The 12,655-nt window shown below is 50.3% G+C and overlaps 1 protein-coding gene across 1 annotated transcript in view; it reads left to right on the top strand.

Moving 5' to 3' along the window:
- LOC120994569 (multidrug resistance-associated protein 1-like) overlaps positions 1–12,655 on the top strand; it is a 126,235-nt gene that overhangs the window by 98,674 nt on the left and 14,906 nt on the right. The window contains exons 21-24 of the mRNA XM_040423230.1: positions 4,271–4,470; positions 4,940–5,066; positions 5,693–5,794; positions 5,874–6,017. Coding sequence (XP_040279164.1) covers positions 4,271–4,470; positions 4,940–5,066; positions 5,693–5,794; positions 5,874–6,017 — 573 coding nt within the window. The remainder of the gene's footprint in view (positions 1–4,270; positions 4,471–4,939; positions 5,067–5,692; positions 5,795–5,873; positions 6,018–12,655) is intronic.

Genomic DNA, 12,655 nt, shown 5'->3' with positions numbered 1-12,655 from the left:
GAGTGCCCTCTCCCCCTCGGACAGGCGAGCAAACCCCAGCTGCATGGGTTCACCCCCAGACAAGTCATCCCCAGGAGGCGTGGGAGGAGAGGGAGGCACGGGTGGGACAGCAAACGTAGGCACCAATCTGTTAGAAGACCTCCGCAGGTTCTCCTTAAAGGAAGGTCTCTCCCTGAGTCTGGTGTCAATCAAAATCAGGAAAGAAATAAGAGACTCGAGCTCAACTGGTAGGTCCTTAGCTGCAACCTCATCCTTCAAGGCATCCGAGAGACCATGAGAGAAAGCAGCGACCAGAGCCTCATTATTCCAGCCCACCTCTGCTGCCAGGGTACGAAACTCAATGGCGTATTCAGCTACGGATCGTGAACCCTGTCTGATGGACATAAGGAGCTTCGCAGCAGAGGCAGCACGAGCCGGCACATCGAATACCTTCTGAAGAGAAGCAACAAAACCGGAAAACTCGGCAACCACCGGATTGTTGTTCTCCCATAAAGGGCTGGCCCAGGCCAAGGCCTTGTCCGAGAGCAGCGAGATCAAGAAGCCCACCTTTGATCTCTCAGTAGGAAAGGCATGTGGCAGCAACTCGAAATAAATGCCCACCTGGTTAAGGAAACCTCGGCACTGAGTTGGCTCTCCCCCAAAGCGCTGTGGAAGAGGGGCAGAACCGGTCATACCCCGAAACACCGCAGGCGCAACAACAGGTGTCGGGGTAGACTCTGGCGCAACAACCGGAGCGGCAGTAGGAGCGAGCCCAGGAGCGACAACCGACCCATCGGCAACGGGAGCGAAATGAGCCGTGCGTTCAAGCAGGGTTTGCAACGCCACAGCGAACCGACCCAACAGGTGATCCTGCTGATCAAGTCTGGCAACCAGCGTGGGTAGCGAGGATGGCCCTGTACCGTCAGAATTCATGGCTTGGTCCTAATGTCACGGAACCATGAACCAGACGTACAACAAGAGATAAGTGAAAATAAGAAGGCTTTATTGAAAATAAAGCTGTAAAGCAAAAGTCCAAACGGATGGTGAAACCGAGCATAGTCTTTGCGAAGCCAGAGGTCAGGAACCAGAAGGGTAGTCAGACAAAGCCAGGATCAGGAACCAGCAGGGTAGTCAGACGAAGCCAGGATCAGGAACCAGCAGGGTAGTCAGACGAAGCCAGGATCAGGAACCAGCAGGGTAGTCAGACGAAGCCAGGATCAGGAACCAGAAGCAGCAGCAGTCTTAGAAGCATGTGAACACAAGAGGACCAGGCAAGGAACTGAAGCCACAGACCTCCTATATATATGAGCTAGGCATCCAGCTCCTCCCAGGGGAAGGAGGAGCCGCAGGGTGGAAGGCTACAAGAAACCCAGAAACCAAGATGGCCGCCAGCACATGTCAAACGAAGGAGAGCAGCAAGCAGGTAAGACCATGACACCAATCCCCTTGGAGGAGCAAATCCTTGAGAAGATGGATACCCTCCATTTTGAAGTGCCGATATTTTACAAAATCGTTTAGTGCCCTGAGATTGATCACGGGTCTCATCTGGCCTCCTTTTTTGGCCACTAGAAACACACTGCTGATAACGCCTTCCGAGGAAGGAGGGGCCCGCTCTATGGCGCCCTTCTGACACAGGGCTTACAGTTCCTGATGTAAAAGCAGTTGTGATGAGGTTGGGAGAACCGTAGAATACGGGTGTGGAATCTGGATGTGGGGGCAAACTAACTCTATGTGAAACCCCCGGACAGTCGAAAGGACCCAAGGGTCTGTTGTGATGGTTTTCCACACATGGGAAAAAAGACGGAGCCTGCCCCCTACACAAGGAGTCAAAGAAGACGGTGACATTAGACTTACCGAAAGGACGTCTGGAAGATGAACCTCTGGCTCCACGTGAACGCCAAGACGAACCTCGGGAGGGGAAGAAAGCAGGCGGTTGACGGAACTCCTGGTTGGAGGGACGATAAGAGAAGGAGCCTCTGCCGGACCCGCGGGTCTGGTATGATGAACGGCCGGACAGGCGGCCCCTGGAGCTGCCGGCCCTGATAGAGACCCGTCCATGGAATACTCTCTTCATGGAAGTTTGAGCCTTATCGAGGGCCGTGAAGGCTCCCACAAATCGGGAGAGATCCTTAATGAAGGAATCCCCAAAGAGCAATCCTTGAGCCTCTTTGCCTGTCTCCGTCAGGGCTAAATTGGATAATTTAGGTTCTATTTTAAATAGGATTGCTTTACGACGCTCAATCGAGAGCGAAGCATTAACATTGCCCGTGAGGCACACGGCACGTTGTACCCATCCCCGGAGTTCTTACGGGTCTACCAGAGTGTTCTGGGTTCTGGCTGACTCAGCCAATTCAAAGATTTTTGTTAATGGGCCTAAAAGGTCCAACAATTTGTCCTGACAGGACTTTAGGGCTGATTCAAGACCCTTCCTGGGGTTCCAGCCCGATTTAGCCAAAAATTGACACATTTTTGGGTCAACTACGGGCGTTTCGCAGACTTTGTTAGGTACAATAGGTCTGGGACATTCAGCCTTTAGTTTATTACGCGCCTCTTTAGAAAGAGGTTGGCGTATACGGGCCTCCAAATATTTGGCAATATGTGAGGACGGAAGCCATTCCGCCGACCTCGGATGGTGGAGAGCATCCGGGTCAAACAGTGGTTCCCCAGCGGGATCCAAAATTGCTGAGGCGTCAAAAGGAACCTCATTGGGCGCTACTGACCCCGATGACGGACCTGGCAGGTCCGAATCCAAGGGATCTTCCTCCTCTATTTCCACTAAGTCTAAAGACTGGTACTGAGCCTCCTCATCAGAATCGGGATCAGAAACCGATTCGGTATCATGCTGCGCTCTGGCGCATTTCCATTGCCTCGCCTTTTCTGCCTGGCGGGCGTAGGCTCTTTTGCGCGAACGATGCGCGCCATCAAGGGTGGCTACATTTCCACCAGTCATATTGTTTCTGGAGGCAAGTAACGGTATTGCAGGTGGTGAGGGCCCCACCGGTGCAGAGGAGGAAGGGCCGGCCATAAGGGCCTCAGCAATAGAAGTCGAAATGGCCGAGGACATGGAGCCCATGGCTGCCTGTATAGCAGCAGTCACAGAGCGCTGCAATGCTAAGGACTGTGTGTCCGGAGAAACAGTGTTTAAATCCTGTATGAGAGGCATAGAATCAATGCCCTCAGGGACAGGGCTAGGTACATGTAAAGGCACCCTGGACATGATGTGCCTGTATAATGCCAGATAGTGCTATAAACTGATTTTAAAATAGCAGTAAATGTCAAGGTGGCAGACCTAAGAGGCAATATAACTCTGGGTAGAACGCAATCCCCCTGGAGGCAGAGAATATGGGGATAAATGGGACAAATCTGTAATAAAACGAGGTGACCTGAACGGGGCTGCAATGCAGTAATCTGGACGTAGCCGGCAGAGACAAACGCGGAAGTCTCGCGCGCTCCCGCGATAACACAGCGGGGAGCGCGAAAACCAGCTGCAGAGGGGAAGAAGACGGCGGCCGAGATCTCGCGAGATCTCGGCCGCAAGATGAAGCGCAGTGAGGAAACGGCCAGCCAGGAAAAGTACCGCGGACCTAATCGAATGACCGGACAGAGAACTGAGGGAAGGTACAGGGTAAAATAAACTATTAGGGGTATAAGTAATAGAAGGAGGGAAAACCGGAATGGAAGATATGGATAAAGGAGGGCAATGCTCAAATAAAACACTGACTAAAACAGACCAGAGGACAAATCTTAGAAAAACTAAGAGAAAATACCCCAATAAACAGTGATTAATACCCTAAATATATACTAAGGCATAAAATCATATACGACTACCCACAGACATAAGGTTGAAGTACTTATCTGTGAGGGAGCAGCAAAGAAAGAGGAGGAATTAGCAGAGTCAGAGACTATTATACTGGCACAGTGGGGAGGAGTTGGTTGCCATGGTTATCAGTTTGATTGATGCTTTTTTCTTTGCTGCTATAAGTTTGAGTAAAGAAAGAGATAGCAATAGGAGCCTCCGTGTCGTGTAATAAAATCCATATCTTTCCAAAGGGTTCACATACTTTTTCTTGCAACTGTAGCTGAGAGGAGAAGCTAGCACTTTTTTTGCCTAGTGTCGCCTCCTAGTGGCAGCAGCAGCTATACCCTATGGTCTCCTGTATCCCCCAATGAACTCAGCGAGAAAAGGATTTTACAGATAAGCACAAATATTCCTATTTTTTTATTCACATTAGACCTGTATGTAGTTTGGATATATGTCTGAGCTGTTAACGTGATGTTCTCCTTTGTTCAGAGATATTATATCGCCAGCTCACGTCAAATCCGGAGACTAGATGGGGCCTCACGTTCCCCAGTCATCTCCCATTTTAGTGAGAGCTTGCAGGGAGCGTCCACCATCAGAGCCTACGGACATCAGGAGAGGTTCATTGGTCAGAACAAGGATGTGATGAATGAGAATTTAGTGTGCTACTACAATAATGTCATCTCTAACAGGTAACGGAGAGCTGTGTCTTTTCTGCCTCTTCTCTTCTAGTCACCATTAAAGGCGTCTAGATATTGATAGCCTATCCTCAAGGTAGTTGGCCAGTATCAGATCACTGGTGGCCCAACACCCAGCACCACTCAGCGACCAACTGTTTTTAGTTTAGAAAACAACACAGGATGGAGCCGGAAGCAGAAAGTATGGTCCGCTGTGTGGTGGCCATGCTGGAGAACTGGTGGCCATGCTCAGTTGAATGGAGGCCGAGCTGCAGTAAGCCAAACGAAGCTTGACGCTCTTTTCCACTGACCTCTCCCATAAGGTCAAAGTCGGACACTCCATGCACGTGTTTGGAGTCCTGCCAAAAGCTTTGGGTTCAGCTGACATCTATCTAGCGTCTCTGATAAAAGTTCTAGTCAACATAAGATAATGTAAGAAAGACGTCATCAGCTGCAGTTATCATAGGTTTTTATCTTACCTCAGGTGGCTGGCAGTGAGGCTGGAGTTTTTGGGAAATGTGATGGTCTTCTTTGCTGCAGTATTTGCTGTCCAGGCAGGTGACAAGATGACATCTGGAACAGTGGGGTTATCAATAACCTATGCATTGAATGTAAGTACATAAGGTACCGAATATATGTAAAAAATAATCTGTACAGTTTCACTGTATTTACCCATAATTCAGTTATTAGAGCTGTTATAGGAAAAAGAGTCTGCAGTTTTTCAGAGGCAGCGCCACTCATGTCTGCAGGCGTTAGCAGATATTGCACTTCAGATCCATACACTTACATGGCGCTGAGCCTCAACACCAGACACAGCCTGCCTGGTTGTCAGCAAATGGCATTTATTTTGTAGACAAAATTAATACACAGCAGATACTAATGTATTGTGAGTGTCCATATTGCCTCCTTTGCTGGCGTGATTCATTTTTCCATCACATTATATACTGCTCGTTTCCGGGGTTATGACCACCCTGCAATCCAGCAGCGGTGGTCGTGCTTGCACACTATAAAAAAAAGCTTCGGCCTTTCTGTAACGCATGCGCAGCAGCTCCCATCCTGGCCAACCTGTATCCATGCCGCAGCTGTGGCCATAACATCGGAAAGAGACGACCCCTTTAATGCAGCAGTAACTTTTGTGTGTTCACCTTAGATGCGAGAAGAAGGAGAAACATGTTCCCCTCAGGTATACTGTTCTGTAAGAAACTCAACCCCTGTGCCTTCTTCATTTCCTCCCCAGATCACACAGACGTTAAATTTCTGGGTGCGCAAAGCTTGTGAGATAGAGACTAATGGAGTGGCGATTGAACGGGTTTGTGAATATGAAGAAATGGAAAAAGAGGTACCCAAATTAGACGTTATATATTGGTGCATTATCTCTGAGCAGTGCTGTAACCAAATCTATATCCAAACATTACCAGGCCCCCTGGATCCTGCCGAAAAGACCAGCTGCTGAGTGGCCAGACAGGGGGATCATTGAGTTCACGAACTACCAGGCCCGCTATCGGGAGGACCACGACTTGGCTCTCCGGGATGTCACCTTTAAACTGCATGAAACAGAGAAGGTGAATTCTAGCAGTAAATAATATTCGGTTTATCTTTCTGATGGTTTATGAATATGATCTAGCTATACTGGCAATATCCTGATGTCTGTCGCACACCGTGCACAAAAACTTGTCTGCCCATTCCACCAGAAGTGGCTGGATCTGCCCACAAATATCTCATGTCTATGTCCACCTCATGTCTGAGCTGTGTGATAGATGTTCCTTCTGGTATTTGCCTCTGTATAGTCACAGTGATATATGTCGCCCATACACTCCTACGTTAAAAGAAACTTATATTGCCCAGTATAAGTTTTTTTGTTTTTTTTTTTACTGGATACTTCTCTATAGAATTGCAAAGTCTACCAAAAAGGTGCATAGACATATACTGTCCAAGGGAGGCCAAAGGATACTCTTTTGGCCTCCATCAGGTATATGGGGCCTAGTATACTTTCAAGGTATGCTTTCCCTGCACAAACGCCAATTGGACATTACAAGATGTATACCCTAGGGAAAACGGAAAGTTGTATGCCTGTACCCTCTCACATCTTTTAAAGGGGTTCTCCAGATTTTTTATTTTTTTATTTTACCTTCTGGCCAGTTGTACCTGTGGAGAAATCTATAATCTTCTCCCTCTCACTTACTTCCAGCTCTCTTCACTGGTCGGCAAGTCCCGCCTGTCAACTTCTGCATGGACGGGGTTACATGCGCTGATGCAGCCAACGCCTGTCCTCAGTGGTGACGTGTTCCCAAGCAGCTCCTGACCCAGTAATGACGAGACGCTTTGGACAGGTCACTGCTGAGGCCAGTCATTGGCTGCAGTGTTGTATGTGACCCCATTTGTATGGAAGTTGATGGACGGGGACTAGAAGACCAGTGAAGAGAGCCAGGGAGCGGATTCACATTCAGCAGATTTGTTGCTAAAACTCATCTCAATGGGGACTATCAAATGCTGCAGACATAAACTTTCTGATATATAGAACAGATTTTTAGCCACAGAAATTTCTGCAACAAAACTCCAACTTTTGATTATACCCTTTTGAGTCCCAAAAATGTTCTTTTATTTCTCAGTATGTATATAGGGGGTCATTTAATAAGACTGGCTTTTTAGACGTCGGTCTTAATAAGCCCCTGCTAAGGTGCCAGCCTCTCCATAACTTCAGCGTATCCTGTGCCGATTCTAAATGTAACTCAGCTTCCTTGCTGTCTTACATGTAGAATATTTTCTACGCTTAAAACAGGCGAAGAAAATGGTAAATGAGACGTTCCTGCCGACCCGTTTCCTCCCCCTTCCCCACTCACGTCATGTCCCCTTTTTAGACCTGGCGTGAGCCGTGAAAAGTCACAGATTGCGGCGCAAATAACCTTTGCACCACAATCTGCGCCAGAAATACGCCTAATATAAGCCTATTTCTGATCGTAAATGACCCCCATAGTCCATACTACAACTTATGTGACCTCGTCAAGAAGGAAAAAGATTCAATATCTTCCAATTCCTTTTTCTGCTTCTAAAATAAAAAACAACCAAAGAGTTTTTCAGGATACATTTTTCTGACCTTTATAGTGATTGTGCCCAACTGCCCACACATTCTGCTGGGTAAAGGCTGTGTGCATTGTAAACCATACACTACTGAGAAGTCATGTCCTTGTCATGTCATATCTATGTAGTTATATGACAAAATCACATGACTACATCCTCCAACATGTGTGTACAGACCAGAGCCAGTGGAAAAGTGATTCTGGTACACCTACGTCACGTGTATGACAGCACAGCAGCAGTAAATGACCGATCCCAGACCTAAGCTGGCCACGTCCATGCTATAGCCTCTACTTCCTGCAGTTATCACCTCCTGAACCCCATGTTCTTCTGATTTCTAAGAAAGGAGGAGTGTTATGCCGCTTGACAAAAACTTCATTGTCATCTCTGGAGACCCAAAATAGAGAACTGACTTGCAAAATCAATTGCTGATGGCCAGGGGCGTTGCTAGGTTAAAACATTCGAGGCCTGGGCCCCTGATGTTTTGTCCCAGGCCCCCGAATGTCCTGCCTGCCAGCTAGATACAACTGTGTTGCCATCCTCAGGGCAGCAAAACAATTGAATCTAATGCAGTGGAAGAGCTGAAGGACCTGTGGTGACATCACAGGTCATGTGACCAGTAAAATAGGCAGTGGTTGAGAAGGACCTGCGATGATGTCACCATCATGTGACCAGTGCAGGAGCCTTCCTGGGGAAGAAGCTGTGGTAATGTCTGCTACATAAGGAGAGGTTAGTGGAGGGAGAGGCAGAGCAATGTTGGGAGTTGTGGTTATTTAACTGGGACTGTATGTTAGGGCTGAAGGGAGGGATGGTATTTACATGGAACTGTATGTTGGAGGTGGCTGGGGAGGGGGTGATGTTATTTACATGGGACTGAATGTTGGAGGGGGCTAGGGCAGGGGGATGTTATTTAAATGGGACTGTATGTTGAAGGCGGCTGTGGGAGGGGATTATTTTATTTAGGGCAGGTTCACATCACCGTTATGGATTCCGTTTTTGCTTTCCGTTATAACATGGTTATAATGGAATCCATAGGACGGAAGTCAGAATAAAAGACTTTAGAGGCATTCCGTTTTGATCCGTCATAGAAGTCTATGGGATTCATAATGGATCCGTCTGGTTTCCGTTATGCAGAACAGAAAAAAAGTCCTGTCGACAGGAAACCAGACGGATCCGTTATAATTGCCCATAGACTTCTATTATGATGGATCAAAACGGAATGTCTTCTAAAGGCTTTTGTTCTGACTTCCATCTTATGGATTCCATTATAACCGTATTATAACGGAAAACAAAAACGGAATCCATAACGGTGGTGTGAATCCTCCCTTATATGTTGGAGGCGGCTGTGGGAGGGAGTAATGTTATTTACATGGGACTCTATGGCGGAGGGAGGGATATAGTGTTATTTACATGGGACTATATATTGGAGGAGCTGAAGGGAGGGAACTGATGTTATTCACATAGGACTGTATTTTGGAGGGGACAGGAGAGATGGTGTGATGTTATTTACATGGGACTCTATGGGAGAGGGAGGGAAATAGTGTTTTTTACACGGGACTATATATTGGAGGGGCTGAAGGCGGGGGAGTGATGTTATTTACATGGGACTGTATTTTGGAGGGGGCAGGAGAGATGGTGTGATGTTATTTACATGGGACTGTATAGTGGAGGGAGGAATATAACTACAGCGGGCACTGCAGGGGATATTATAAATACTGGGGGCACTTCAGGGTGAGCATTATAACAGTAGGGGCAGTATAAATACTGGGGGCACTGTAGAGGTATTATAAATTCAGGGGACATTATAGGCGTCTTATTACTACTGGGGGCTCTATAGGAGGTAATTATAAATCTGTATTTTCTCGCCCATTCCATTGGGGGACACAGACCATGGGTATAGCTTAGGCCATTACTAGGAGGAGACACTATGCAAATAAGAAAAAGCCGCTACTCCTCCACTGGCTATACCCCCATGCTCCAACAGGAGGACCTCAGTTTTAGCTTAGTGTCGGATAAGGAGGTGACACTCCTGCTCCTGCAGGGTTGTCCCTGTAGTTTTTTCTTCTCCTGTTTGTTTTTTTCTAAACAGAGGACGCAGGGTCGCATTGTGCGTCCCTGGTCTCTCAGTGGAGCGAGCGCCGGGGTCGAATGGCCGTCCCCGGCTACCTCCCTTTCCCCCCAGAAGATAAGTGGAACTGGGCTCAACCTGCAGCTTCGGTGGCCTACCAGATTCGGGGTCACCTAGTCCTGCCCTCTATCCAGTGCACTGCCACTCCTTGTGCCAGATGACTGAAGAGGTGACCCCTGCTGGTCCGGTACAGAGGGTGAAGACTGCAGGACTCAGATAAGTACACGGCTCTCCTGCAAGCTCCCCCTCCCCCTGTGCTCACACTGTGACACGGTTCTTTAGGGCTTACCTGTGGATCTGGGAGGGCCGGCTGGTTGAGAGGGAGGAGGGATTCCTTCTTGTCCCCTGCATTCTGGCGGTGGGCGCCATTTTCGGAGCCGGGGTCTGCCTTTTTTTATAGTTCCCGCGCGCGCACGATTTTTTTCGCGTGCGCACTATTTTTTACCGCGATTTGTCCGCGCTATTTATTTCGGCGTGGCTGGGGGGCGGAGCCTATCGCGTCAGCTCTGGCGCTTCCGCTTTGCTCAGCGCCTCTCCACGCTTGACTGCTACTCCAGCTCCCCACAGGTCACGGTAGGACAGGCAGTGTTCTGCAAAACGGTAGGAGACCCTGACTCCGGGATTGCGACCATCATGCCTAAACCTGGGGCCTCCCAAAAATCTAAAGCGACGCCTCAGGTCCCACTGGGATCCTGTAAGGTCTGCTGCTTCCCACTGTCGGTTACAGGCTCCTGTGCCTCTTGCCTTGCCTCGGGACGGGATCATCCACCTCCTCCTCCCCCTCCACCAAACCAGCCCAGTCCCTCCTCCGCCCCTTCGGAGCCCGCAGAGCCCTCCTGGGCCTCTGCCATAGCTAGGGCAGCCGCGGACTTGGCCCAAGTCTCGCGCGTGGCCATGGCCTTTATGGAACGCATGGCGGCCACTGATCCACCGCCTGCGGTGCCTGTGGTTAGCACCGCTCCACCTCCCGGTGCCCCCCACAGTGGACGCTCGACCGTTAAGAGGCAGCGTACGCAACAGCATCCCTCCTCGGATGACTCTGCTTCCCCCCCTCGCCTGGAGGCGTGTTCAGCCTCTCCCTCTCGCAGGGATTACAGGTCTGAAGGGGAAAGGTCCGGCTCGGACGAGGACACGGAGCCGGAACCCTCACCTAAGCTCTCCACCATGGTGGCAGACTTGGTCACGGCGGTACGTGACACCTTTGACATCCAGGGGGAACTTCCTTCTACTAGTAGCCAGGAATTCCCCCTCTTCCACTCCAGAAAACCGGAGGCAGTCACATTCCCCATTCATGGCGAGTTCGCCAAGGTCCTTTCTAAGGCTTGGGAACGCCTTAATCACCGTTTTTCTGCTACAAGGCGCATGGATACTCTTTATCCTTTCCCGGCAGATAACGTGCAGCAGTGGTCTTCTCCTCCTAAGGTCAACCCGCCGGTGGCCAGATTGGCTACGAATACCAGTCCTGGACGGGTCCTCCCTACAGGACTCCGTTGACAGGCGTTTGGACTCTCTTTCCAAAGCCATCTTCTCTCTGGCGGGCACAGGTCTGCGGCCCGCGTTCGCCTCGGCCTGGGTAGCCAGGACGCTTTCGGTGTGGTTGCAGCGCCATTATCAGGACCTCGCGGAGCAGGATGCCTCTGCGGAAACCCTGAACTTCATCCTCCAGATGTCCCAGGCAACAACATTCCTCTGTGAGGCCTCATTGGATGTCAGCACTCTCTTTGCGCAGATTTCGGCCCTCTCGGTCACGCAGTGCAGGGAGGTCTGGTTGAAGGTCTGGGACGCCGACGCTTCCTCCAAGCGCTCCCTCACTAACCTCCCCTTTGCGGGCTCCAGGCTCTTCGGGGCTAAGCTGGATGAGATTATCTCTGACGCTACGGGGGGCAAGAGTACACACCTGCCCCAATCTAGATCCAAGCGTGCCTTCAGAGCTCGCCCCTCTGGCTCTAGAAACCAGTCCTTTTGGCGCTTTTCCTCCTCCAGGTCTGCGACAACCCCCTCCTCCGGCGGCTCTCAGGACTCCTGCAAGAAGCCTTCCTTTAGGCCTCAACCTTCCTCGCGCCCGTGGGCACAGTTCCAGGGGAGTTCTGCCCGCCCCGCGGTTCCCAAGCAGTCCTCCACCTGAAGGGGCGCCCCCCACCGCTTGGGGGGCCGTCTGCTCTCCTTTCAGCATGTCTGGAGAGCTCACATTCAAGACGCCTGGGCCCTGGAAATTGTAACTTCCGGTTACAATATAGAATTTGTTTCCAGACCTCCGGAACGTTTCTTTCCGTCTCGTGTTCCGGGAGATCCGGCCCGAGCCTCGGCCCTTTTACAAGCGGTTTCTTCCCTTCTGGTCAGGGGAGTAGTTGTCCCAGTTCCTCTGGAGGAACAGGGGGCAGGTTTCTACTCAAATCTCTTTGTAGTGCCAAAGAAGGAGGGATCAGTGCGTCCGGTCCTAGACCTGAAGCTGTTAAACAAGTCCCTGCGGGTGCGGAGGTTCCGGATGGAGTCCCTCCGCTCCGTTCTTGCTTCTCTTCTTCCAGGGGAGTTCCTCGCGTCGGTGGACATCCGGGACGCCTATCTGCATGTCCCTATCGCAGAATCTCACCACAGGTTCCTGCGCTTCGCCATTGGCGACCGTCATTATTAGTTCGTCGCCCTTCCCTTTGGGCTGGCGACAGCCCCGCGGGTATTCACAAAGATCTTGGCGCCGATCATGGCGCTTCTCCGTACCAGGGGCATATCTCTGCTGCCCTACCTGGACGACATTCTGATAAAGGCTTCCTCTCGTCCCCAGGCCGAAGACAACGTCAGGATCACTGTTCAGACTCTGCAACAGTTCGGCTGGCTGATCAACTTCCCGAAGTCCTCTCTCCAACCTTCCCAGAGGGTGTCCTTCCTGGGGATGATTATGGACACTACTGCAGCCCTGGTATTCCTCCCGGATTGCAAGTTCTCACGGATACGGGAGTCAGTGTCTCGCCTTCTGCATTCCCTGTGTCTCTCCATCCTGGA

Source organism: Bufo bufo, chromosome 3 (assembly GCF_905171765.1).
Source record: "Bufo bufo chromosome 3, aBufBuf1.1, whole genome shotgun sequence".
In the NCBI taxonomy this organism is placed as follows: Eukaryota; Metazoa; Chordata; class Amphibia; order Anura; family Bufonidae; genus Bufo; species Bufo bufo.
This window is presented reverse-complemented; position numbering and strand designations above follow the sequence as displayed.